Source organism: Rosa rugosa, chromosome 4 (assembly GCF_958449725.1).
Source record: "Rosa rugosa chromosome 4, drRosRugo1.1, whole genome shotgun sequence".
Classification (NCBI taxonomy): Eukaryota; Viridiplantae; Streptophyta; class Magnoliopsida; order Rosales; family Rosaceae; genus Rosa; species Rosa rugosa.
The window spans coordinates 48,296,866-48,324,781 of NC_084823.1; the positions used below are offsets into that span (position 1 = coordinate 48,296,866).

Consider the following 27,916-nt stretch of genomic DNA (forward strand, 5'->3'; position numbering starts at 1 on the left):
TACTTTTATGGACTAAATTCAGTTTATCGCCCTGACCTTGGGGGTAACTTCATATTAGTCCAATAGTCCCTCTGGTTTCAATTTAATCAGAAACACCCCTGAGCTTTCAAATTTGAATCAGCCGTGCCAAATTTCTCTAATTTCGTCCAAATCAGACGTTTAAGTCTGAAAATGAGTCCCACTTTAAGGGCTAAAAGAGTCATTTCAAGACAAAAACACCTCATGACCCAAAAAAAAACCTCCTTCTTCCTCCAATCGTCCTCCTCTTCCAACAATGGTGTCCACCTTTCTCTTCCAATCCCCCTCATTCTCTCTCAAACCCCAAAAGCCCATCTACCCACCCTCCACCGAACCCCATTTCACCGCCATCAAATGCGCTGGAGATTGAGGCCACCAGCCTCCTCCATCTCACCCGCTCCCTCTCCTTCCACCCCAAAAGATCCCGTCGCCAAACGCTGCCGTAGCAATCCTCCCATCATGATTTTGAGGTCATGATCTGAACAAGATCAGATCAGAGACCCAGCTCGCTGGTCAATACAAATACTCAAATACTAAATCCAATCAAAGCGTGTATTATTTGGCAACAAAATTGCAACAGGTGAAAGAAGAAGAACCTAGAAACGCGGCTAGCTGAAAAGACCTTCCCCAAAAATCTATGCAAAAATTATTGCTTTTTCTCCCTCCAAGACTCACCGGACCTGCGCTCTTCAACCAATACTTTGACAACACCGACGACTACCCACATCAGACCTTACTGATCAGAATCATCAAAGCACCACGTTGTTCGACCCAGACCACCAAAGCTTCGCGCAGTGGTCAAATTCTCCATCACCAAGCACCTCTACTCATCAGCGATCTTCTTGGCTGATAAAGTCGCCGACTTTACTGAGGAGCCCTCGATATCTACATGCTCGCTGTAGCCTCTTCCTCGGCCACCATTACAGTCGAGCCCCTGATCTTTTTTTTTTGTTTTGCAATGGGCTTTTATGTTGGTTTAGCTCAGTGTTGTAGCTCGAAATGGGGTTTCTTTGATTTAATTATGTAGGTGCTAGGAAAATCGAAAATGGGCTTCTGTATTAGATTGGGGAGAGGACGATTGGAGGAAGAAGAAGGTTTTTTTTTTTTTTGGTCATGAGGTGTTTTTGCCTTGAAATGACCCTTTTAGCCCTTAAAGTAGGCCTCATTTTCAGATTTAATGTCTGATTTGGACGAAATTATAGAAATTGGGCATGGCTGACTGAAATTTGAAAGCTCAGGGGTGTTTCAATTATGATTAAATTGATAGCAGAGAGACTAACATGAAGTTACCCCCAAACCTTGGGGGCGGGGGAGGGTAAACTGAATAATTTATTCCAACTTTTATTAAGTTGCTAACTGATTATACAAGTTTAACAGATCTAGAATCTCATCAAGTAAATGCTTACCCCATAGCTATTTGTTTCTCAAATTAGTTTATTTCAATACCTTTAGATTCTTAGTTCTATTCCAATATCTTAGATTCTTAGTTCTATTTTGTAATCTATAATTGGAATGGCAAAATATATGGAGGGGCTCAATATTTGTATTTCTCAATCTACAAAGTAAATTCTCACCAATAATAAAGAGGTTATGGAGAAAATTAATAAAAGAAAATGTTATAATATATTCTCAAATTGCCTCTAAATAGTAAGATCCAACCATCTTCCATTATTTTCATTCTCACATAATGTGAATGAGAAGTCTCTCGATCACAAGGATGGTGTTATCAAAACCGCCACTCATGCAATGTTGATTCCACCTTTTTTACCACATCGAGTATAGGAAACATATAGAGCAATTTGTCTAGAAACAAAATCCAGTTCGGGGTTAAAATTTTCATTGAAACCAATACTAAATCACTTGGAATAATATAAAAGTAGCCAGAACACGTTGCATATGACTTAAATTTGCAATAGGTTTCTTTTGCGTCCTCTAACCTTCCCCTTATCTTTTGCATGGATAAGGGGAAGGTTACCCCCCATGAGGTTTGGGGGTAACTTCATGTTAGTCTCTCTGGTTTAAGGCTGTAAATAGGCTCGATACAGCTCGTGTTCGGCTCGATTTTAGCTCGTTCGGCTCGTTTTCGTAAGATAAATGAGCCGAGTATGAGCTCAATATTAGGCTTGACAAAAAAACGAGCCGAGCTTGAACAATGATATATTAGGCTCGTCGAGCTCATGAGTAGCTCGAGTTTGTTAAATCTCGACGTTTGTTAAAACTCGACTCATGAAAATTTATAGTATAAATAAAAATATAATTTTTCTGATCTCAAATATTTAATTCTTTTTATTACATTCCTTTTCAATTAGAAGATAATCTGAGATTTTAATTAAAATATATTACAATAAAGTTAAAAGGGATTTGTGTGATGGTTAGACATCAAATTTTGGATTATTATTTTAAATTTTCTTTCTTTCTTTTTTAATTTTTAAATTTAAAGTCAAATGAACCCAGCCGAACCTATTTAAGCTCGATCTTATCCAATAAATCGAGCCGAGCCGAGCCGAGCCTAGCTCGGGCTTAAAAAAATATTCAAGCCGAGCCGAGCTTGAACATGGAAAAAAAAAATTCAAGCTTTAGCCCGGCTCGAGCTCGATAAAAAACAAATGAGCCGAACATGATCACCCTAGTATTCGCTCCGGTTCAGCTCATTTACACCCCTACTCTGGTTTCAATTTAATCAAAAACATCCATGAGCTTTCAAATTTCAATCAGCCGTGCCCAATTTCTCTAATTCAACCCAAATCAGACGTTAAGTCTGAAAATGAGTCCCACTTTAAGGGCTAAAAGGGTCATTTCAAGACGAAAACACCTCATGACCAAAAAAAAAAAAAAAAAAAAAAACCTCCTTCTTCCTCCAATCGGCCTCCTCTTCCAACAATGGTGTCCACCTCTCTCTTCCAATCCCCCTGTTTGATCATAATTCATATACATATTTGTGCCCTAAAACATGGAAATTACTTGTTCTAAAGTCCAATTTAATGTTGACTAATCCAATTCCATTATTCCCCTAATCTTGTATTTTCGCTTAACCTTTGTGTTTATTTATATATATTTATTATGTTTTCCTTATCATGCTAGGAAATGATGGAGAAGCATGAAAATGCACTAAAAAGTCAACCTTAATTAGCACATTTTCCCACTCCGGCTAGAAGAAAGCAAGCTAGACAAGGAAGGAGGGGCTTCAGCCTGACCAAACGAACTTCAAATAAGTTGAAACTTTTCAGATATATTCTAGACATCCTAAGGATCATTTCTTATGAAAAGTGCAAGAGCTAGTTTGGAGTGGAAAGCCTTCAAAAGATTGATCGAAGTTTCTGACTAAAAGATGAAAACGGCAAAACAGGACTTGTACGAATTCTGGCAGCATTTCCTGCCAAACCACGGTGAACTAAGCTCTGAAATTTTACCAGGATGATCTAAACTTATCAAGGAACATTTGGTATGAAGAAGTCGAAGGCAAATTGGGAATTCTCGGTGGAGATTCAATTGAAGGAAGTTTCAGAAGCAGAAAACAAAGTCAAAACATGGCAGTTTGGCCTAGAACCTTCTTTGGGCGGATTTCTTGTGCATTTTTGAAAGGTCTATGATGCTGAAATTATCAAGGAGAGCCCTAGAAGAATCCTACAATATTATGGCAAGATTAATCCATCATATTATCTTTTGGATAATAGGCATCCGTTGCACACTTTCTCTCCCATGCTTGTCACCTTGACTTTGGTGAGGCAAAACCACTCCAACACTCTTCATTTTCATGTTTCTCATGGACAACATAGAGAGCAGCTGCTCCTTTCTTTTCCTAAGTCATTTTCTTCTACTCTACAATCTCATAACTCATCATTACTTCCCTCTTTTTACTCCATCTCTTCCATACTCATTTCCCTTGTTTTTAGGATCTATTGTCACTCTCATACTCCACCTCCATGCTTCTTACAATGCTTGAGCTGCTCCCTTTTGCTTCCATTCATCATTTTACTCCTCTCTCTTCTCTATATAAGGATCCCTTCATTACACTCTTAAGGCATCACCCATTCCACCCCATTAGATCTTCTTTCTCTCTTCATGATCTCTTTCATAAAACCTCTATATCCACCTCCCAAAATCCAAACCCATAATATCCATACTCCCCTTACTACTCCATCTCCTCCATCTTCCACCACCATAAACTACATCACTACCACTCAAAATTTGCCAAAGAAGCATCATATCTTCATCACCATTCCATTCATCCACCATTAACAAGAAGTCCATCATCCATTCATTCCACCATAAAAAAGAATCCAAGGAGCAATCAAGGAAGACAAGGAGGAGTTAGCCATCAATTTGTCAAGCTTCAACTAGTTCACTCTTTCCTTAAACTCCTTAATTTTCCTTGATGTATTTTAGATTTGGTGTTAATTTGTATGAATATGAGTGAGTAGTTACTTTGTTGGGGCTAGGGTTGAAAGCCCTAGCCAATCTTGTATGGATTGATGCTATAATATGATGTGATGTAATTTTTTTTAGCTTACCTACATGCTAGTTCAAAAGTTGAATGTATATGCTTAGACCTTACTACTTTGAGTATGTGTGTTTTCCATATCATGATATAATGTTTAGAGATTGGTAACCTTTGAATGTTAAAGCATGAAAGCACACTAGGTGTGCATGTAGGGGTTGTGAATTACAATCACTTAGAGATAAGCTTGGTTGGTTTGCTTGATTTCTTCATCTCCAAACTTTATGCACTTAGGGTAATGCATTTGATACCTAACCGGATTGAAATGCATGACTTAAGTAGTTAAGTACTACACCCGAGAGAGGTTTCTTGATATCACAAAAGGAGCATGTCCTTTGTCATACCCGAGAGGGATGCAATGAAAGAAATTGGTTAATTAATTTAGCATCATTCATATAGAAATGCATCAATACTTGCAAGGGAGGTTAGTGGTAGACAATCTAAATCCTAACTTTCATCAATTTGATCACTAGTTTCGTTTAGAGTAATTTAGTTTACATTTGAGCATCTAGTTGTTTTCAATTCAAAACTATCTTCAAAAACCAAAATCACATCACTACTCCATCTTGCACATACTCACCATGAGCGTGTATTATTTGGCAACAAAATTGCAACAGGTGAAAGAAGAAGAACCAAGAAATGCGGCTAGCTGAAAAGACCTTCCCTAAAAATCTATGCAAAAATTCTTGCTTTTTCTCCCTCTAATACTCACAACACCGGCGACGACCCACATCGAACCTTGCTGATCAGAATCATCAGAGCACCAGGTTGTTCGACCCAGACCACCAAAGCTTCGCGCGGTGGTCAGATTCTGCATCACCAAGCACCTCTACTCGTCGGCGATCTTCTTGGCTGACAAAGTCGCCGACTTTACTGAGGAGCCCTCGATATCTACATGCTCGCTGCAGCCTCTTCCTCGGCCACCATTACCGTTGAGCTAGCCCTCGATCTTCTTTTTTTGTTTTGCAATAGGCTTTTATGTTGGTTTAGCTCAATGTTGTAGCTCAAAATGGGGTTTCTTTGATTTAATTATGTGGGTGCTAGGAAAATCAAAAATGGGCTTCTGTATTAGATTGGGGAGAGGACGATCAGAGGAAGAAGAAGAAGTTTTTTTTTTTGGTCATGAGGTGTTTTTGTCTTGAAATGACCCTTTTAGCCCTTAAAGTGGGCCTCATTTTCAGACTTAATGTCTGATTTGGACGGAATTATAGAAATTGAGCATGACTGACTGAAATTTGAAAGCTCGGGGGTGTTTCTGATTAAATTGAGAGCAGAGGGACTAACATGAAGTTACCCTCAAACCTCAAGGGGGTAAACTGAATTTACTCCAACTTTTATTAAGTTGCTAACTGATTATACAAGTTTAACAGATCTAGACTCTCATCAAGTTATTTGCTTACCACATAGCTATTTGTTTCTCAAATTAGTTTATTTCAATACCTTTAGATTCTTAGTTCTATTCCAATATCTTAGATTCTTAGTTCTGTTTTGTAATCTATAATTGGAATGGCAAAAAATACGGAGGGGCTCAATATTTGTATTTCTCAATCTACAAAGTAAATTCTCACCAATAATAAAGAGGTTATGGAGAAAATTAATAAAAGAAAATGTTATAATCTATTCTCAACATTGCCTCTAAATAGTAAGATCCAACCATGTTCCATTTATTTCATTCTCACATAATGTGAATGAGAAGTTTCTCGATCACAAAGATGGTGTTATCAAAACCGCCACTGCTAGAGCATGCAATGTTGATTCCACCTTTTTTACCACATCGAGTATAGGAAACATATAGAGCAATTTGTCTAGAAACAAAATCCAGTTCGGGGTTAAATTTTCATTGAAACCACACTAAATCACTTGGAATAATATAAAAGTAGTCAGAACACGTTGCATGACTTAAAATTGCAATAGGTTTCTTTTGCGTCCTCTAACCTTCCCCTTATCTTTTGCATGGAGAAAAAATCAATAGTTAGCCAATTGACATTTTGACAAAACATTTCTCTCCAACAAAACGTTGATAAATGTCCCAAATTCGAATCTTCTCCTCGATAAGGTTTCGGTATAATCGTTGATGAATATCCATCAACAAACGCGGCCTCTCGGTAATGAGCCGAGTACAACAAACCATATGATGAGTGCACAACAGGCCCAAAACTGAGAAAAACATATGGGTACTTAGGGTGCACGGCCAATCTTGACCCAATCTTAATCCGGTCCAATAATTAAAAAGTGGCGCGGGCTTAAACCTAAACTTAATTCAAACTCAAAACAAAAAAGTTCTCACACTTTTTTTCTTTCAAAAAGTCATCATCTCACTCCTCTGACCCAAAAATTCAAAACTCTCTCAACCTCTTCACTCTAGTCTCCGGCGATGGACACCAAACCAGAAGAATCCGTACGGTCGAAAATGGAGTCTCTAAAGCTGGCCTGCGACAGAGAGATTCCGGCTCACCTGCAGAAGACGGACGCTGCCGCGGCGGCTCTTCGCGACTCCCTGGCTTCGATCCGCGCCAGAGTACAAGAAACCGTCCACTGCCAAGGTCCAGTCTCTTTTTCACTTTTTAACTCTTTGCTTCGTTGGGGCTTTTGCCTTGTCAATTGTTACTGTACTGATTCGCTGTGAAATTAGGGTTTTCGGATTGGGGGATGGTGTAAATATTAATTGACTTTTGAATTTTCTGTTTTTGTTTGGAATTAGGGAAACTCGGAGAGGCTAAAGCTAAACTGAGGGAAGCCGAGGAGGAATTGTTTAAAGCCCTAGCAGGTAAATGTCTATGCCACATTGCCACCTGCATTTATTGAATTGGAATTAGGAATTACGTAGGTGGTAAAATTTCAAATTGAAATTTCATTCCGGTTGTTAATCAATAATTATAGGGCGGAACATATCCATTGCCATTATTATCACTTCAATTGGCTGAAATCTTGGTTTTTTGTATGATAACATCTCAGTGTGTTTTATTATGTGCATATATGTTTGATTGGTTTGTAGCAAAGACTCGTAAAGAGACCAAGCGGATGGCAATGACGGATGCGATTGCTGCCAGGAAAGCTAGAATAGACGAACTTAAGAGAGTGGTGCAAGATCGAAGGGCTAAGAGGGATGAGTATGGTGCAATTCTTTCTCAGCAATTTTCTGGTAATTTCCTCTTGACGGTTTTGGTGCGCAGGATTAAGTCTATATCGTTTTCCAATAATGGTCAATGCGTGTTCTTTTGTTCTTATTTGATCGCATTCTGGCTTTTTAGAAGGATGGAGACTCTGTATTTTGAAGAAACGTATGCTTGTGTTTACAACTGCTTTTTCCCACTCTTCTATTTGTACTTCTGAAAGTTTTTAACATTGGCAGAATCTGAAGATAGGTCTATCGAAGACAGTAAAGAAGAAATAGAAGAGGCCATATCATGGTATAATAAGGTCCTTGGTTTCTATATTGAAGGCGGACATGGTAATTGAAGTCATTTGATTGTGCAGAATTTATCATGTAAATATTATGAAAAATGAATTAAAACCTTCTTTTTTTCCAGGGGTGAGATTCACATTTAAGAACATCAACTTGAAAAATCCAGATGAGGAATTCTCCTTCACTGTTAGGCATGCAAATGATGTGTACACCTGTAAGCATTGTACTTTCTAGAGGTTATTGTCTGATATTCATTTGTCTAATAATGTGCATCTTAACCATCCGCATATTGATTTCTTTTAATTCTCAGTGATAGATTGTGATCCACACTTGAATGAGATCAAAGAGTTGTTAGACGAATTGAACATAACCAATGGATTATTTAAATTTGTCAGAGATATGAGACAAAGGTTTCAAGAAGCTGCCTCTCGAGGTACAACTTCTCTCTTCCATTTTACCTAAAATCCTGAATGATGGAAATCTAGCACACCCTAATAATGGTCTTCTCTTATATATGCTAGCGAATGCAGCAGTTCTTTAGTATTTAGTTCCAAAAAGGAAAATATGTACATCAACTGCAGTTGACAATTGAGAGAAGGATTAGTACTCTTTTATTCTTTGTTACTGATAAATAATGTGTCCATTATGATTCAACAGGGTTACCAATGGTTATGCATCAAGAGTATTCCACAATTTCTGGGTCTGCTCCAGCTTTGTCAATGTCAACTGTCAGAAGTGAATCTTTTGCCAAGAGTCATGAGCAACACCAAGTTCAACATGAAAAACCTGATAGACAAGTCAAGAAACTTAGCCCTGGAAAGTGGAATAAATCACAAAGTCTATCTCCTGGGTCGGCATTGTCTCTTCGTCGCTCTCCTCGTTTTAAGGTATTTTCTTTAGTTCTTTCGCTACTTGTTTTACTGGTTTGGATCCCTCTGGTGCAGAAACTTTTTGATTGACATCCATTGAAAATCCATGACAGGTCAAGAAATGAAGATGGAGGACAGACTGTTTGTCATTTTAACTTGAGTACTAACCTCGTCAAATAATCATACTTCCCACCTTGAGTGCTGTCACAAATAACCTAAACTGACAGAAAGAAAGAGCTTCATGGATTAAGTTCTGCAAATTAACATGACAGCATCACCTTTGTTGCTAGTTTGGTTTGCTCGTGTAGTTTGTTCTGAAATGATAAGCTGATGTGATGGAATGTAGGGCATGCAATTTCCAAATTCTGTAGTACTGGATGTGTGTATATCACTTTATTTTGTGTGCTGATATGTTATAATTTCAGTATTGTGATGCGTTATTACTTCTCTGCACTTCTGCAGTAGAGCTCAATGGTTATAAGATGGTATTACCATCTTTTTCACCGCAACTGTTTGGTTGTATTTTCACCTCCCCATGTGATTCATGTTTATTGGTTGCGAGTCTTGTGATTATGAAATGTTTGACTATTGCTTCTATGACAATTATTCGCTGTGATTTTTCGTGTAGATGTAAGAATTATTATCAGTTTTCACTTTGGTAATGCAAGTATGATCTATAGATTTCGATAAATATATTCTTGCACATTGCTAGGGACCTCTGTAATGTTGCTGTCAAGGTCTCACCATAACCAACCCTAACCTTAATCATGTTGATAATGCCATTTTATTATTTTAAGCTGTCAGAATTTTCATTGTAGATGGTCTGCATTTAGGAAAGAACATTGAATTTGGATCTTGCTCACTATGCGAAAGTGATTATTGTTTAGGTTTGATGCTATGAAAGAGCTTCTGTCAATTTTAGAAACAATTTCAAACGTAGCCTCTGTGATAAGGTCTATATTTTTATTTTTTAGCGAACTTCTACCGAAACCATTTCCAATTATCCCAATCAAAGTAGCTCCTGATGTGATTCACAATGGCTCTCCTCCCTGGTAAACAGCCACACAGTGAACTCTATTACGAAAATGTGTGGGAATGAAATCCAAGCCTTTTTAACTGTGAAATAAGGGCATCTCCAATAGAATACATATTTTAAAAAAAAAATTGAAATTTAACAAATTTTGGGATAAGTTTTATCTCCAGCAGAATACCTATTTAAAAGCTAAATTTAGCTCTAGCTAAATATAGCTAGAGAGGAGAGAGAAAATGGATCAGGATCCTCTCCTGAGCACCTTCCCCTCCTAACCTGCCTCAGCTTTTTACAAGATTTGGACACGTGGCTCTAATTAATCTAATGGTCTACCATTTTTAGTTTACCTTTTTCTATTTTTTATGTCCCCTATTCTTCTCTTCCTTCACGTGCAGTGCCTATCTCTCATATGGAAGGCGACTTTCTTCTTCTTCTTCTTCTTCACTCAGCACCGATTACAAACATCAAAGTAAACCTATTTAATTTTCACAACCTCCCCCAATTCTTTACTTTCCTCCTCTGGTTTCTACCTTCAAACCCTAGAAATAACTCACCTTTAAGATGCAATTGCCTCTCTCCCACAACCCCTATAACTGGATTTGGGAGCCTCGATGCTAAGACTATCCTTTGGTCCGTTCTTTTTGTCTTCCCCAATTTTTATCATGAAAAAATTTTAGATTTGAATTTCAAGATGATCTTGTTCTTATCCGAAAAACAAGATCTTGAAATAGGTTGAATGATGACTGCAACGGTGGAGGTTGATTGATTTGATGACTGGTCTGTAAAATTGTGTGGTTTTTGCAAAATCTTGTTCAATCATGTAATCTTGAAGATGATGGAGGTAGGATAATCAATGGAAGGAATAATAATCTGTGGGCTACCTTGGAACCATGTCTGAGAATAGAGGAAGGTGGAGAGAGAGAGAGAAGAGAGTTGAAACAGGAGAACAGGATAATACGGACAAAAAGAAGGGTTATTTTGTAAAATCAGTAGCTTTTTATGTTGAGGAGATATGTAGATCATTGGATATGAGACTTGACAGGTGTCTTAATCTCTATAAAAGCTTAGGTAGGTTAGGAGGGGAATGAGCTTAGGAGAGGATCCGGATCCAGAGAAAATAACTTCATGTAACATCCTCAACGTTTCAAAATTTAAATTAACTCAAGAATAGCTATCATTGCTGGAGGACAACTCTCAAATTGGATAGCTATATTTAACTTTTAGCTATTTTTAGCTATGTTTATAACAAACACTGTTGGAGATGCTCTAAGATTTTCAAAATGAAATATATAGTAAATTTAGAGGTTCAAATAAAATCTTCGTGACTTGCAATATCCAGGTGAAATATATTAGTTAAAATCACCATACGCATGATAAGATGACCAGCATATATTTAGAATGAACAAATACACACACAGTTTATATCATACGCATAGATGCTTCAGAAGAAATACAATCATAGGATATTAAGATATTGGAGGAAACTAGTATGATCAAGGGTCTCGTTAAAACCTTCTCCCAGATTAAGGAAAGAGCAGTGCAATGGAAAAGAAATATAATATATAAGAAAATATAATTAATTAAGGGCGGTGTTATTGACATACTTTTTTTCTCTATTCACACACCCCCACTATTTTGATTACTTTAATTCACATTTTTTTTTACAAATTACCCTAACTACCATTCCTTGCAATTATGTTTTTTTTTTATTCGGCAAATTAATCATCCGACGCAACTTACGGAGTTTCCAGGTGGGGATAGCGCATCTCCATTATGTGTCGCCTCGCCAGCCACCTCAAAACTCACCACCAGTATAAGAAAAACTGAAAGGCCAAAACCAGCAAAGAGAAGCAAACAAAGCCACAGAATTTGAAAATTTCAATTGGGTGGTGACTCGGTGATGGATCCTCCTCTGATTAAAATCTAACCCAAAGGGTTTGGAATCCCCGAGGTCCCCCAATTCGTCGTTGTCATCCTTTAAATTCACGACCTGCTTGATTTCTATGTCATCAGTGTGGCATTGTTTTCCAGAGTGAGGAGGTTTGTGTGGGTGATCTATTCCTTCATTTTGGTGTCGGCTCGTTAAACATGGCGATTAAGAAGGTGTGTGAGTCTTTCTCGAACAGCTTGATTGATGAGGTGCAGATATGGGGGTGTATGAAGCAGACGGGGGTGACTTGAGGTAAATGATGGAGTTTGGGTTCGAGCCCATGTTGAGGATGAAAGATAGAATGATGATGAGAAAAAATGGTAGAGATGATTGATTTGCCAAATAAAAAAAAGAAAAAAGAAAAAGAAACATAATTGCAAGGGATGTTAATTAGGGTAATTTGTAAAAGAAAATTAAATTAAAGTAATAGAAAAGTAAATGGGGCGTGTGAATAGCGACAAGGGGTGGGATGAAATCTGCTGTCCCAAAAACCCTCTCCCAACACTATCCCCATGCTTTGATTGGCTTAGAATGATTAAAAAAATCATTATCTTAATCTTTCTTTCATTTTCTAATCTTAATGGACCAATCAGAATATGGAGACAGGCTTGGCACATGGTTTTTGGGGACAGCAGATTTCATCCCATATTATGATGATAATAGAACCACGGGACTTGGGGCTTTACTTCGATAATGATGGAGCCAATGATGAAAAATAAAAGATAAAATATAAAATTATTTTCATTTTCTTTCTCCAAAGACGAAAGACTAAAGCAAATGTTTTAAATAGTAGGAAAATCAAAATATGACAGAAAAATGTGTGTAAGAAGTGAGAAATTATTTTTCTAATGAAGTATAAGTAGTAGGATTATCAAAGTACGTACGACAGTAAAGTGTATGTAAGAAGTGAGGAATTATTTTTCTAATGAAATAGTTAGAAATAGTTAATGAGTTTTAGATGCGCCAAGAGGTAGGCAAGGCTTGGTAAATGTACCAAGTCATCGTGGGGAAAGCGAGGCATGAATTTCAGCCATCAAAGTGACACACATGTTCAAGAAAAACTATGTAAAAAGTAAATTAAAAGAGCATATATACTGAGATAACAAAAATTAGACAAAACAAAGAGAAAATATTAACCAAGTTTTGGAACATAGTTTGAATTAATATATTTTTGTGGTTTCTTTTAAGTTGAAAGTTTGTATGATTATTATGCTATTTGTAGTTAAACTTAAAACAGGAGATTCATTGTCATTCCTTTAAATTAAGTCTTGACAATTACAATTTATTGATCATAAAAGTTTAGGGTATTGATGAAGATTATTTTTTAGTTGTGTAAGAATGTAAGTGCTTATATATACATGACAGAATGACCGAGCACTGATTTAGCTGTTGGTTGACATAGTCGTCTATGGATTAGAAAACGAGTTTGCTTCCATAACTTGTATGCTTCTGATTCATCATTTGCTAGATTTGAGCACTCGTTCTCATTGCAGTCTGCAAAGTACTTTCCTGTTACCCCTTCTAATTCTGGGCTTAAAGCAACATAGCACGTTGTTGAAGCACCCTGAGATGTTGATTTTAGTAACTTGGATGCTATGAAGAACACAGAATCTGCATGAGAAGGAAAAGTTTATTAGATTTCATTTTGCACTACTGCAAATTTGATTCACATGTATCTTTGAACTAGATCGAGGAAAGATCTTGAATCCATGCCTGTGATAAAGCCCTTGTGAGCTCTAATAATTCCGGTTTTCACGATTCCCGGGTGTACTGCATTGATGGTTACTCTTGCATTTCTGGCCTGTAAAGATAAGGAAACACTCCGCTGAGTGAGACGCCGATATCTCTCATTATTCCGACAATGCGGATGGATGCTAGTTCTAATACAACATGCCATTATCCACATGGAATTATTGTAATCGTTTCACTTTCACATACTAATTTCTCACGAAATTACCTTAAGCTGTTTGGCCAATTCCTTGACATGCAGTATGTTGGCCAATTTGGACTGTGCATATGCTTTTGTGCCATTGTAACTGCATGAATGAAACTAATTATAGTTAACTACCTGCTAATATGTAATCACTGTCTAATTAGTAATGGTCAATTAGATGAAAGTTTATGAAATTTACTTCTTTGGGTTGAGCAGTTGATTAAAGCAGAAACTCTCCCTCTTCACCCAGCTGTGGATCACAGAAGAAACATTAATGATTCTTCCCCGGATGCCAGTCTGAGCTGCCGTTTCCACCATTTTTTCCAGCAGCTTTTCTGTCAAAAAATGATGGCCTGCAAAAGAAACCCCAAGTGATCAGATTCATATCCTCAATCCTACATGCCTAGCTAGCTAGCACAATACAGAAATGATTGAATGCTCATGCATGCTTTGCCTAAAATGGTGGTTCACACAAGGACGAGCTAGAATATGAACATTGTTGGCCAATCCATAAACGTGCCCTTGTGGTCCATTAATTTGTACAAACTATACGGGAATGGCCCAACTTTTTTTGTCATGTTTTGGGAGCGGGGGTCCTAATTAAGGTTGTATCCCAAGAAATTGTGGGAGGGTAAGACAGTCTATTCCTGTCCCATGATGAACCTGGATATATATGCTTGTCAATCACCAAGTTTGCATAAATAGATTCCTAATATCTTTTTGGGCTCAACACATTTCCCTCGAATATCAGGTTTTTGGTTATTGTGTTGTGAATTTAGGGAAGATATAATCATTGTGCTGGTTTTTATTATATCAACGTCATTTGATTTTGGCCACTTTTACTTGATTATGTTAAATTACGTACGAAACAGAAGCGGTCGATTTTATGTACATTTGTGTATAATTTTGTTCACATATATTTATCAATGCGTATTACTTTAATTATTTACACATATTTGATTGATCGACAATTTATAAAAGTTGAATCATGCATACATGTTCACGAGTCTAAAAACTTGTAAACAACATGATGTAAACATGCGAATTATGACATCAATTTGATGGAATTTGACAAAAGTGTTTGGGATTTTAAACATTTGAAAACACACTATTAAAATTGACTAAATTTGTAGCATAAGGACCAAATGAAAATTCAACTTAGCACATGACCGAAAATGAAGTAAACTCATTTTAAATATCCATGTGTACATGTGTGATTCAAATAAAGATGTATGCATAGTGATATAGAAAGATACCCAAGTAATTTGTAGCAAATGTCATCTCAATCTTGTCCTCAGAATACTCCAAACCTTTAGAATATATCCCTCCATTGTTTCTGCAAATTAAATTGAGGATTTCATGCATCAGTGCCATGAACAACAAGTTCTGACATTGGTCGATCCGATAGTCTAAACGGTATATATATCGAGCTTAAAAAGGAAACACACGAATAATCACCATCAGAAGAATGAGGAAACTCACATGAGGATATTGAGGGGTAGTCTTAGAGCCAAGAACTGGGAGCAGAATCTATTAACAGAAGTAAGGGAGCTCAAATCAATCTCCATTATTATAACCTCAGCCTTTGGATTCTCCCTTTGGATTCCCTCCTTCACTTTCGACGCCTTCGCCAAGTCTCTTGCCGGCATCACAATCCTCACCCCTCTCTTCGCCAATACTCTGGCAGTTTCAGCTCCAATCCCTGAAGTTGCTCCTAAACATTTTGCATATTCAACACAGAAATTAGCTCTTTAATTAAACACCAATATGTTTGTTAATTTTTTTAATTCCTGTTCATGAAAGTAGGTACGTGATCATTATTGGTTTCCAAACAATGGTCCAGAAAGCAGTACTGAGAACAACTCTGAACCAATAAGAAATTACTATTGATCAAAAGAGACAAAACAATATCTTGCCAGAGCCAAAAAGAACCACTAAGTTATACTCTATAGAACTTAGAATCTTAGAATTGTTTATATATTAGAATTATAAATAATTTATTAATTAAAGTAGTATATTAGAAAATTGTTGGGAAAAAAGGGTAGGAGTGTATGTTCTCCAGAGAGATCTTGTCAGATATGTTCCATCCCTGCAGATAGCCTTGCTTAAAAGTACTTGTTCTTTCACAGAGAGAGAGAGAGAGATTAAAGCTTGCAGACGCATCTTAGAAGAAGCTAAGATATACACACACACACTACACTTCTCTGATGATACTCTAGAAAATTTCCAACACTCAATAAGAATTGGCAACTCTTTCAGTTCTCTGTTGGTGAAAGTTGACCAAATATATATGAAAACATAATATATAGATCTTCATCACAAATTAAGGTGAGTTTTTCTTTAGAAAACAAGCCACTCTTGAAGACTTGAACATCCATCAGAAAACTATATATATATGTATATTCTGTTAGACAGTGAAAATTAAAGGACAAAAATAGAAATCTTCATCATGTATATAAAATCTAGAGTTTATCATAGTACTAAATATTACAGAAGAGAATGAGATGAATATATGCATGTCTTTATCATACATCCACACAGATATTCTCTAAGTCCGAGACCATGAATGAAACTAACCAGTGATTATTGCAGTTAGACGATGAGAAGGCACTGATGAAGAACAACAATAATCTTGAGTAACTTGTTCAGCAGTTGATTTTGAGCCATAACCACTTGGCCCTGCAATTCCTGCCAAGTACTTTAGTGTTTCTTTCATGGTGGATAATTTCCAAGAAAGAATATTATCCTAGCTAGACTGCAGCAAATTAGAAGAGACCTATTCTAGGTAGAAAGAATTACAGAATTTATAGTGCAACACAGTGGACGTGGAGAGTTTTAGGGTAGTCATTCGACCACCCTAACTAGTGTGGTCTCGACTCTCGACCAATAAACACAAATATTGGAAGTTTCTGTCACCAGTCAATATAAATGATTGGTCCAGACCACTTATTGTAATTATATCCAATGGTCCATGGGATAAAGTGATTAACTTCAAAGTTCAAAGTTTATTACTTTTAGAGCAAAAATGCACCATTAGTTTTTTGTCTTTGTTTCTCATTATTACGGTCTGTCAATTTCAGGCTTGATTAATTGCAATTTCAAGTGCATTTTATTGCTTAATTAATTAAAGTTATCATAGATATAATTAATCATGATCATCCATCACAAAAAGAGGTACCGTCACTGAATTAATTAAGTAGGATATTAGTTTGGGGGTAAAGTAATGGTGTGGTTAATTGTTGACCACTTCTTTTTTTAATTATCTTATAAACTTGGATTTGATTGGTTGGGCCGTTGGGGTGGCCAGAATTAATTTTGCTTAATGGACAATTTCTTCTTAGCTAATCATCTTGTGGGAAATTACTGTCCCTAATGCCGGTCGAACCCAAAAAGTAATTATAAGGATGACATTTGTGCTTTGATTAGGTGCTTGATTGCAATATTTTAGTAGAAATGAAGATTAATCAACCTGCAGATTACTACTTTAACAAGTTAGTCTAATCCAGAGAGAGATCCCGCGCAGAGGTAAAACATGACAGCTTTTACTCTTTTAGTTGCATCATAGCACACGTACCATGCACATGGACACATATATATGGTCCTGCATGCTCCATATGTGGATCAATTAATTGTGTTTTATATCGGATTATAAACCCTTGTACATCAACGATATATTGTTTCGTTTGATGAAATGAAATGCAAGTTGATGACAAGGATTTGGAAGAAAGTTATTCTTTAGTCTTTACATTGCCATGCGTTATGTGTATAACAATGTCTAATGGTATGGCGGACGAAGTACCGCTCAAAATTGGTTAGTGTTGAGAATACAGAGTTTGAATTAATCTATTAATTAATTAAATTCTAAACTCTAAACGATAAATACAAGATAATAAATTAACACTTGTCAGACAATAAAGAATCATCTGCTACATATGAATTAAATTAATTAAATAGAAAAAAAAAATCTAAACAAGACCATATATGTATGTGTGAATTCATCCAAGTAGTTCCGTTTCCAGCATCTGCATCATTCTGCATGCACGAAAGCAGAAAAGGGCTAAGACCCCAGAAAAAGTAAAACAAAAATTTGTGCGAATTGAGAACCCCACACGTGCACAGCAAGAAGAAAATGATCTTGCATATGATATAATTACAGACAATGTTCTTTATTGAGAATGTTTTTGTATTCTATGAAACAGAAGAGAATGAAATTGTAGACTTTAGATGATTTTTGCAGTAGACAGAAATGCTTGGTTGCGTGCGATCTGTCTCTCACGTCTCCTTTTTGTCCCCATGGCCATTTTTCACATTCGATCAATTAACCTTACTTTCTTGTATAGAAATGATGCGCGGTGTTGGCTCTTTCATGGACTAAAAGAGAACACTGAGGTCGACTCCTCAACAATGGAGTGTGAACTGGCTATTGCACAAGGGACCCCTCCTGTTTCCTCTTCTCCATACACCTCTCATGACTTGCCACACATGAAGAAGCACCTCTCTCTCTCTCTCTCTGTACAGTGTTTGCCCTAGCTAGCTAGATCTTCGCATTTGATCATGGCATGATAAAAGTATTAAAGTTGCTGAGCTAGCTTAGCTTGAATGGAATGCCAGTCTTCGATCTGTGCGTACAGTGCGCCATTACAGATACATGCTTGTGGAATACAAAAGGTGAAGAGGAAGAAGGGCTTTAATTTGCTTTTGTATTCAAACTGTTTTGCACATAGTTTTGTCGTGGGCGTGACCTATATTTCAAGATCATGTCATTGCTTTTCGAACAAAAACAAATGGGAGAATTCTCTGATTAGGATGTCCTCGATCATGGATCCTCCGTTTTTTTCTTCTGTAAGAATTTACTTGAAAAGCTTATAGCACTAATTAAGTAAAAACAGTGTAGTAGCTAGGTTAGACAAAATTATAAATTTAGTAGGTTCTAAAGGTATTTTCAAAAAGCTAGCTTGACAAGTTCGATCTATATGCAATTCAAACAAAAAACATATCCAGCAAAATAAGCAACTCTAAACAGAAGCCAGCTAGCTGTTTATGCGGATATTATATGGGGGCAAAGAGTTGCTACTTGGGAGGATGGTCTACTCAATATGTGAGTAATACGACAATTTATTAAGAGAAGGTGGAAAACGTTCACATTAAAAAAAGAGTTCGTGACCACTTACCCAATTTTAACCTAAAAATTGCTCACTTACTCTACTGAGAGTTTTTTACTCCCACTTACCCAATTTAAACCCAAGTGACATTTTTACCCACAATCTAATTAATAAACTACAAACACCTCTCTCTCCTACTATCACTCTCTCTCTCCGCCAAACACATATCCATACCCATACACCAGATTTGACCCAGACTCCATCAGCTCCTCTGACTCTGGCCATCTCGACGCCGACATGGACAGGACGACGACTCCAGCCCGACCAGCGATCTCAGTGGCCTCAACGACGACTCCAGCCCACCGGCGAAGACTCCACCTGATCATCTCCTAGCACCAGCGACGACCTCGATCTCACCTGTACAAGCTGACCTCGACCACCCAGACGCCGATGACTCCCTCTCCGGCGTTCAACCACCGACCGGAGCCAGTCGATTGCATCCCAGCAGCAGCGAATCATCTGCCATTCGACCTAGACCGGACCCGCCATCGACAACCAATAATCATCTGCCATTCGATTCAGACCAGACCCGCCATCAACAACCACTACTCTTCTCTCAGATTTCGACTTCAACCCAGACTATCGACATATAAATTGATATATATATATATATATATATATATATACGAAAATGTTCTGAAGAGGACGTTCGCAACCCAGAAAAAGTGCGGATGTCGCTCCTCCGGCCTCGATCGAGCAGTGACGGCGCGGCGCGGCTTGCCGGAGGGACGCCGAGGGTCGTGCGGAGGGGTCTGCGGTCCGGTGGAGTCGCCGGCGACTGTTCTACAGTGTTGCACAGAACCTGAAACTGCAGGTGAGGTAGTTGTCCAGAAACTGGCAAGCCCGACCTCGAACGCCGCCCAGAAGAGGTCTGGGACGCCTCCGGCCTCACTCCGGCCATCCCCGCACCGCCGTCGTCTCCTGGAACCGCCTTATGCGTCGACGTCCGCACTTTCGCAAAAGTGCGGACGTCCGCTTCAGGTCCTTCCTCTCTCTCTCTCTCTCTATATATATATATATATATATATATATATATATATGTGTAAAATTGAACATATAAATTGATCAATTGTGCCTGAAGTGTATTTATTTTGATTTTGGGAGTTTATGCAATTCACCGATGGGCAATAATATATATGATTATTGGATGACAATAATATGAGTATTGGGGGGCAATAATATATATATAAATTGATCAATTGTGTCTGTAGTGTATTCAATTTGGTTTTGGGAGTTTATGCAATTCATTGGAGGGCAATAATATGATTGTTAGAGGCAATAATATGAGTATTGGGAGGCAATAATATGATTACTGGGGCTTGGGGGCAATAATATGATTACTGGGTATTATTAGGGGGCAATAAATTCAGACACCGGAATCTGGTCAACAATCCGGTGGCCAGATTCTGGATTCCTGATTCCGGTGACCGGTCGCCGGAGTCAGCGGCCGGTCATTGGTCACCAGAGCATAGCAAGGTGGAGGATGACTTTTCTCTCTAAGTGAGAAAGAAGGAGAGGGCAAAAAAGTCTCAAAAATAAATAAAAATAATAAAAAAAAGAATTAATGGGTATTAGGGAAATAATCTCTTAGAGTGTTTTGGGTAAATGAGGTTTAAAAACTGTTAGTGGAGCAAGTGGGCAATTTTTAAGCTGAAATTGGGCAAATGATCATTTCCCCTTAAAAAAATAGATTTAATTGACAAAATTAGTAGATTAAAATCCACACCCACATTATTAATTTTCTGTTGTCTCTTTCAGTCTTTCTCAGACTTAGTAATTAGATCATTAATTTAGTTAGTCCTAACGTAGTTTTGTTTTCGATATTTTCTTTCTGCAATTACTGCTAGTCTTTGGTCTAGGAGAAAAGCATATTCCTACACTTCAAATTATAGGATTTTATTTTTGGAGGGGCAAATTGTGACTAATAATACCGGCTAGTTTTTGGTCTAGTTGATTAAAGTATTTCTTTCAAATAAAAATATTAGTTGTAGAAGTTTGAAATTCGAATTTCTCTTCCCATTTGATAATTAAAAAAAAAAATTGCGACTAGGGATAACAACGGATCAATTAGGCGTATGGATCAAGCTTTCCATGTCTATCGATCCCATCTCATCGGATGAATCCATTCGACTACGTGTTGTTGGTTATTTGCTTTTGTTTATGAAGAATCTATTTGACTACTTGTTGTTGGTTATTCGCTTTCGTTTATGTTTTTATTTAAACTATTTTTTTAATTTTGTTTAGTTTGATGATGAATATCGTTTAACATATGTACTCACTTTTGCATACAATAAATCGATATTAAATCAGATTAAGCTTATGCGACCTGAAAATTTAGATATCTACCAGTGCATATAGTGTTGTCATCCCTAGTTGCTACTTGGGGGAGGAGCCTACCCAATGTGAGTCATGTGACTAATTCATTAAGAGAGGGTGGAAAACATTGACATTGAAAAATGGATTTAAAAGAGCTATAAAATCTATGAAAATCTAAATCCTACATTTTAAATCTTGTCTCTTTCTAAAGCTTGGCAATTAGTTTTGATAAATCAGTCCTAACTCTTGATTAGTGCAAAGAAAGACCAAATGGAAAAGAAGTCTATGAGAGCTTAAGCACAACCTCTAACCTAACCAAAGAAAATGATTTTCTATGATCATCTCAACAACCCATAATTGACTTAAACACAGTATTTATACTACATTTTTCCTTCAAATGAAGAGAATTGAAATACCCTAAAAAAACCTAAGGGCCCGAGGCTTCAAATGATGTCTCCTCCCTCACCAAGATTTCCATACCTGAATTGATTCACTCTGTAATATACGAAAATTCCCATTGCCGACAAACCCCAAAGCTTTTCCTCATATCAATCATATCAAAGCGAACCCTTTTTCCTCTTCCATGAGATTAAGTAAAAAAAAACTAGGGTTGGTTACTTGAAAAAGAACCTTATACACATTTCATCTTGATCATGAGTGCCATCCCCACGTGCCCACAATCCAACCATGCGATCAAAAAATCGATGGGACCTTCACGAAGAGAGTCAATCACGGAATAGAGTGAGACACAATTTAGCCCTAGTGCTTAGTTGCTTACCCTTTATTATACCTCTCTAATGAAGCTAATCTATATTGCCATTTTGTATGTTAAGGATCTTAATGATCAATTGCTATAAGATTCTAAAAGAATTTATTTGTAGGGGGCCCTTTGTAAGCAAGATTTGGAGGAAAAGTTTGTTTGTCTTCATCTTCCATATGTGTATGAACCTTATCTAATGTAATCAAATCGACGTGGGATTTTAAATTATAATTCAAAGTCCAAGGAGAGGAGATTAATATATGTTTTAGGATATGCTAATGTAGCTAACATTAGGTTTGGTTGAAGGTATGGACATACCTCCTTCTTACCGACATTATTAAAGAAATGGTTAAACATATATATTCTTGAAGGATCACTGGTTAATCACATGATGGATGATCTCTTGTTAAAACTAGGGTGGTGGGAAAGGAGACATTTACAAGAAATTAGACCAATTAACATTCAAAGACAACATAATGTGTTTGCCATTAATTCTTGGTGAGTGGCTTATACTATGTAAAATAGAGCAAGTCAAAACTCAAAACATATTTTCCCAAAGGAAATGATGATAATCGGGAGTGCTTAATCTTCCTAAGTTTGATATGTGATAGCTTGAGCGTCACTATTATCACGTGAAAGAAAAATCATTTTTTTTTTATTGAGTAGTGTTGAAGGAATCAGATTTGTCAACTGAACTTAAACATTAAACAAAGAATTATATTGCAGATACTTATGACCTGATAGAGCTTGATTTTATGCTTTGATATCATGAAAAAATCGGAGTATTACTTCCGAGTCAATTAGTAATGAGTGAGACCTGAAACTCTATAAAGCTCTCATGCAATATTTTATTTTCAATGTGGAACATCGACATATACAAACGGCTCAACTAGATGTGGTTCACATATCACAACATGTTTTTATCATACCCTAATGGAAAACAATCATATATACCCCCTAAACAAAGTTGACCTATAGACTCTAAACCCTAAAATGAAAATTTTCAATTTCACAAAATGAAATTCTCCTTGAATATCAATTGGGCTAAGTTGCCAAGTAATGGTCAGTCCTCAAGCCCAATAGACTCATCTGACTCAAAAAGCCCAATGGACATGAATATATTACTTCCCTGCAACCGCACACAGCCGATAACAACTGTTCCCGACTCCATTGCTTCCGGTTTTGGACAGCTTCTACTTCGCGGCTACACACTAAAGTTTCATTCTTGCTTGCTTACTCCCCAGAATTAGGGTTTTCAATTCCCATGGATCCCCACACTCGCCTCGATGACGTAAGCCCTCAAATCCCTCAGCTAAACCCTCAGTACATTTACATCACCTTAATTTTGCATTCGGATTAATTCCAATTCGGTTTTTGTTAAACCCAGGATGACGATTTCGGAGGTGACTTTCCGGGAACTAGCGGTGCCCGCCGGTCAGGTTAGTTTCAATTTCGATGTGACCGAACGCTGGTTCTTAATGTGTGATTGAATTTGGCTATTGATTTCTGTGGAAATTAAGGTAACAAGAGAAGCTTTGGGGAGATTGAGGACGAAGATGATTTCTTTGGCTCAAAGCAGGTATCTTTATATTCATTCATGGCATTCATTTGGAAATTTGAACAATTGTGTGAATCCATTGTTTCCATTACTATCTAAGGTGGACCTGTATGATACAATGTTGCGAAATTTTATTCGTTTTCGATTTACAACAGAATTGGTAACATTTTTAGCAAATGAAACTCTGATGACGCCGCGGTTAAGGATTATATGTATGAGGTGTATTTCAGACATTAGGGTTTTTGTGGAAGGCATAACTTAGATGATAGTACATTAGCGCACTTCAACAAACCATTGCGTAAATTTTATCCAACGTAAATGTATAATGTTATAAGAGTAGGGTTTATGGTGGAGTCCGAATTTGGATAGTTTCTAATAGGATATATAGGAAGGGAACTTTAACAAGTTACATCTGATATATGCATTGCTTATCGTTCAGTTATTGTTTAGTCCCTTTAAGAGAAAGATAGTGATTTATTTACAATGTAGGTTAAAGCAAAAGTCGAAGAAACTGCTCCTGGTGTTGCAACAGGAATGATTTTGTCTCTGCGTGAGAGGTACTCTGAAATCTAGAATGGTTTATAGTTTACTGATCAAACTTCTATGCCTTGGGCAGTTGGTTTTGCATTGAATATTCAGGAGGGCCTAAATTGATTATTACAATGAATTTGTTTTGCAGTCTCCAGACCTGTAAGGATGATCTTGCAAAGTGCCAAGTATGTATCATATTTCATTTTCCCTCGTTTCTATCTCTTCATTATCCTTCTACAGTTAGTGATATATCACTCATGTGACATCAAATTCCATCTAGTTGGAAAATCTAATGCTTACTAGTGTGTAATTTTAAAAATCATGTCAAATGTAATTCCTTCTAGTCACATGCTTGATTCATGGCACCTCCTGATGCATGCACCACCATTATATGTGTTATATGGTTGTACCTACATTCTAATTCTTCTCTCATATATTAAATTATGATCTTCTTGGTTACAGATGGAATATGATGCTGCAAAATCTGAGGTTCAGAAGTGGCATTCTGCATTTCAGAATGAACCCTTTATAAATCCGGGGACTTCTCCTGGTTAGTTTCACAATATCATCAGTGTTTTCCTTCTTTGCATACCATTATATTATGTAATTTACATTATACTTGTTATTCTATGAGAATCAACTTACCTTTTGATATTCAACATGTATCTGTTGTCTTTCCGATTAAAAGTCATTCCAACCTGTAATTGTAGATCCTACATTAGTCATCAATTATCTTCAGACCCTGAAAAACTCTGAGGAGTCACTGAAAGAACAGGTTTGTGTTCATCGTTCCTTTATTAGTCATCAGTAATCTCCAGCTTTTGTTCATCTTTTAATTTTTAATTTTTAATTTTTAATTTTTAATTTTTAATTTTTAATTTTTAATTTTTAATTTTTAATTTTTAATTTTTAATTTTTAATTTTTAATTTTTAATTTTTTTTTTCCACCAGTTGGAGAAAGCAAAGAAAAAGGAAGCTGCATTCATAGTTACATTTGCAAAACGGGAGCAGGAGGTTGCAGAGCTCAAGGTAATGTCTTTTGATGTCTGGTCCCTTTTAAATCCATATGAGATACATTATGTACATCACTCATGTGAGAATATAGGAGCATTGTAGGAAACTCTCTTTCTAGTAGGAATAAATTTTTGAAGTCCTCAAGGAGAAACAAGATTTTTAAAATAGCAAATATGTACAAAGTGTGGATGAGGAAACACTCAAAATTAAAAGCACCCTTCACTTCACAGGAGCTAGCATCTACATAACAGAAGAAGAGTGTAGTCCCTAAAATCAGAATTTGACACCCTTAGGGGTGACCAAAAGAGAGTAGGAAGAAATAAAAAGTAAGAAGGATTTTCTGATGAAGACATCGCTGATCAAAGGCTTCTGGAATGTATAGCCTTGAACATCAATTTATGCCATAGACATCTGCACTCATTACCAAATACCAATTGGTTTTGGTAATGTTGAAGGAAAAGATTGTAATGTTGCAATTGCACCTTTACTATGTTTTCTTGATCATAAGATACTTCTGATATGCTCCTCCTTATCATAGATGACACATGTGATTCTTTTTATGCTAGGAAAGTCTTACACTGCTTGATTTTCGACTAGTTTAATTATTTCTGAGTGATCTAAGACCCAATTTCTTAATACACAGTCTGCAGTTCGGGATCTTAGAGCTCAACTCAAGCCACCATCATTGCAGGTAGCTAAGCTCATCCATTGTTTTTTATGATTTCAAAATTGATCTAAATTTTGGTTTGGTTGTACTTAAGAAATTGTTTTTATTAATTCAAATAAAATGCTTGTCGTGTGAATCTTTTGTTCTCATTAATTTACAGGCAAGAAAATTGTTGCTTGATCCAGCAATTCATGAAGAATTTACTCGTCTAAAGGTTTGTGATCTAAAAGTTTGAGTTCTAGTAAAATTTTGTTGAAGTTAATGACAGACTATTTTAGCTTCTAAAGTTGGATGTGGGCTGGAGCTCGTTCATACCATCATGTGTTATCTTTTTAAATTTTGGTAGATGTTCACTTGGAGCTATGGGTATAACCCGTGAGATTTGTTCTTTATAATACCCTTTGTACAAAGAAACATTTGGCCAAGAAGGAGAAATAAACTAAGGTCTCTTGTGAATAGCATCACAAGGGAAACAAGTTAAGAATGCACTTTGTCCTCTTGTATGCTTATTTTCATGTATCACCTTCACTTGTATGAGTGATAACCGTCAGGAATAATTAAAAGGGAACTGTGAATCACGAGAAGAAAATGTTTTGTTCTTTTGGTTGAGGTATTCTGTACATTTATAACTAACTTCTATCTTTGTTTTCCTGATGCTGAAATGTTAGAATTTGGTTGAGGAGAAAGAAAAAAGATTGAAGCAGTTCCAGGAAGATGTCGCTGCCAATAATTTTACTCCAACAAGCAAGATGGGGAAACAGTTAATGGCTAAATGTAAGACCCTGCAAGAGGAAAATGAGGAGATCGGCAATGAAGCATCTGAGGGAAAGGTGATATAACTTTGTGTCATGTAACTTTGTCCTTTCTTTTTCTTAAGCCTGTAATTATTCTATGCATTTGATGGCTCCTAATTTTATAAAATAGCTTCCCTTCTTTCAATAGCCAAAATACGTGCATGCTTGCAACGAATTTGTCCTAGTTATGTTTTTTTAACAAATGTGTATTGTTTCACTCTTGCGGGTGATCTAGTTTTCTACATTATACACTTGTTATCTGATTAAGGATTGGGTATTTGTTGGTCTGCAGATGCATGAATTATCCATGAAACTTGCTTTGCAAAAGAACCAAAATGCAGAACTTAGAAGTCAATTTGAAGGTCAGTCATACATTCATTATTCAGACTTTGGTTCATACCAATGAGAATTGCTTTGTGTTATGCTTGATATTAGCTATTAAAAGTTGGCTTTTATAGTCAATTCCACATTCTTTTTGTGTTTTTGCTTATAGCATTGCACATGCATATGGAGGGCCTCACAAATGATGTGGAAAGATCAAATGAAATGGTATGATTCTCTAATTTTCTCATTTATTGATATACATATCACCGGAGCATATCACATCTTTTATAACGATGTACAAGTCTAATTTCTGTTCATTTTGGTTGCATCTAATTCTTTGGCTGACTTTAATTAGATATTAAGAGTCGTTTTATGTGTATCGCTGGGGAAAGTCAATCTGGGATTAATTCTAGATACTCTGACTTGACAATATAAAGAGGAGAACTTTGTGTAAACATCTTATGATTTTGTTACTTGTTGAGAACCAATACGTGAAGCATCTTACTTTGCAGGTGGTCATCATGCAAGAGAAGCTTGAACAGAAGGATAGTGAAATCAAAAGATTAAAGGACGAGCTAGAGCAGAAGAGCGTAATGGTGGAGGAGAAAATTGATCCAGCTTCTGATAATGGAAAATTCAGCGATGAAGTGATGGTATCTGGGGAAGCCAATGGCTCAGATGATAAAGATTTGTAGGATATCATAGTTTTCAATAATCCTGTTTTATGTACATTTATCATTAAATTTTGAAAACTGAGTAGTCTGGTGGAAATGCAATGTTTTGGGAGCGTTTCTGCTTCAATGTAGTTTTGGCGCATGTGTTGTCTCAGTGCGCAAGCGAAGGCTTTTCTTTTAATGCTGAGTAACAATCTGCTCTATGGTTAAAATTTCAAAGCCGTTGCTGGTTGATTGAGAATTTGAGATGATAGATCAACAGTTCATCTGGATACGTGGTGGATGTGTACATTACCGTCCCAGTTAGTTTCGGTTGATGGGTAACAATTCGTAACATATATTTTCTTACTAGCGAGGACGTTCACATCCACTTTATGCGTTTTCTCTACTCAAAACACAGTTTCTTTGGCAAAATATACATTTGTTGCAAAT

The 27,916-nt window shown here is 36.8% G+C and overlaps 3 protein-coding genes across 3 annotated transcripts; 2 read left to right on the plus strand and 1 right to left on the minus strand.

Moving 5' to 3' along the window:
* Positions 1-6,810: 6,810 nt before the first annotated feature.
* LOC133745476 (kinetochore protein SPC25 homolog) lies at positions 6,811-9,300 on the plus strand. The gene is made up of 8 exons (XM_062173556.1): positions 6,811-7,059; positions 7,218-7,283; positions 7,512-7,658; positions 7,869-7,967; positions 8,047-8,136; positions 8,233-8,355; positions 8,580-8,809; positions 8,905-9,300. The coding sequence occupies exons 1-8, from the start codon at positions 6,891-6,893 to the stop codon at positions 8,914-8,916; spliced, it is 936 nt and encodes a 311-aa protein (XP_062029540.1). The 5' UTR covers positions 6,811-6,890; the 3' UTR covers positions 8,917-9,300.
* Positions 9,301-12,973: 3,673 nt separating this feature from the next.
* Positions 12,974-16,469, minus strand: LOC133745265 (short-chain dehydrogenase TIC 32 B, chloroplastic). The gene is made up of 7 exons (XM_062173322.1): positions 16,262-16,469; positions 15,167-15,398; positions 14,941-15,020; positions 13,884-14,037; positions 13,709-13,787; positions 13,465-13,552; positions 12,974-13,362 (listed from the first exon to the last, which is right to left on the minus strand). The coding sequence occupies exons 1-7, from the start codon at positions 16,398-16,400 to the stop codon at positions 13,100-13,102; spliced, it is 1,035 nt and encodes a 344-aa protein (XP_062029306.1). The 5' UTR covers positions 16,401-16,469; the 3' UTR covers positions 12,974-13,099.
* A 6,594-nt stretch (positions 16,470-23,063) lies between these two features.
* Positions 23,064-27,703, plus strand: LOC133743992 (FKBP12-interacting protein of 37 kDa). Its single transcript, XM_062172093.1, has 14 exons — positions 23,064-23,213; positions 23,310-23,361; positions 23,443-23,501; positions 23,970-24,037; positions 24,160-24,196; positions 24,474-24,561; positions 24,722-24,786; positions 24,963-25,040; positions 25,669-25,716; positions 25,853-25,906; positions 26,361-26,522; positions 26,779-26,848; positions 26,980-27,035; positions 27,323-27,703. The coding sequence occupies exons 1-14, from the start codon at positions 23,187-23,189 to the stop codon at positions 27,503-27,505; spliced, it is 1,047 nt and encodes a 348-aa protein (XP_062028077.1). The 5' UTR covers positions 23,064-23,186; the 3' UTR covers positions 27,506-27,703.
* Positions 27,704-27,916: the final 213 nt, after the last annotated feature.

Coding starts and splice junctions, on each gene's coding strand:
- LOC133745476 (XM_062173556.1), top strand. CDS start 6,891: ATGGACACCAAACCAGAAGAATCCGTACGGTCGAAAATGGAGTCTCTA. Junction 7,284..7,511: donor ATTGTTTAAAGCCCTAGCAG/GTAAATGTCTAT, acceptor ATTGGTTTGTAG/CAAAGACTCGTAAAGAGACC. Junction 8,137..8,232: donor TGCAAATGATGTGTACACCT/GTAAGCATTGTA, acceptor TTTAATTCTCAG/TGATAGATTGTGATCCACAC.
- LOC133745265 (XM_062173322.1), bottom strand. CDS start 16,400: ATGAAAGAAACACTAAAGTACTTGGCAGGAATTGCAGGGCCAAGTGGT. Junction 15,021..15,166: donor CTACCCCTCAATATCCTCAT/GTGAGTTTCCTC, acceptor TTTAATTTGCAG/AAACAATGGAGGGATATATT. Junction 13,553..13,708: donor AATTGGCCAAACAGCTTAAG/GTAATTTCGTGA, acceptor TTATCTTTACAG/GCCAGAAATGCAAGAGTAAC.
- LOC133743992 (XM_062172093.1), top strand. CDS start 23,187: ATGGATCCCCACACTCGCCTCGATGAC. Junction 24,197..24,473: donor ATGATCTTGCAAAGTGCCAA/GTATGTATCATA, acceptor TCTTGGTTACAG/ATGGAATATGATGCTGCAAA. Junction 26,523..26,778: donor ATGAAGCATCTGAGGGAAAG/GTGATATAACTT, acceptor GTTGGTCTGCAG/ATGCATGAATTATCCATGAA.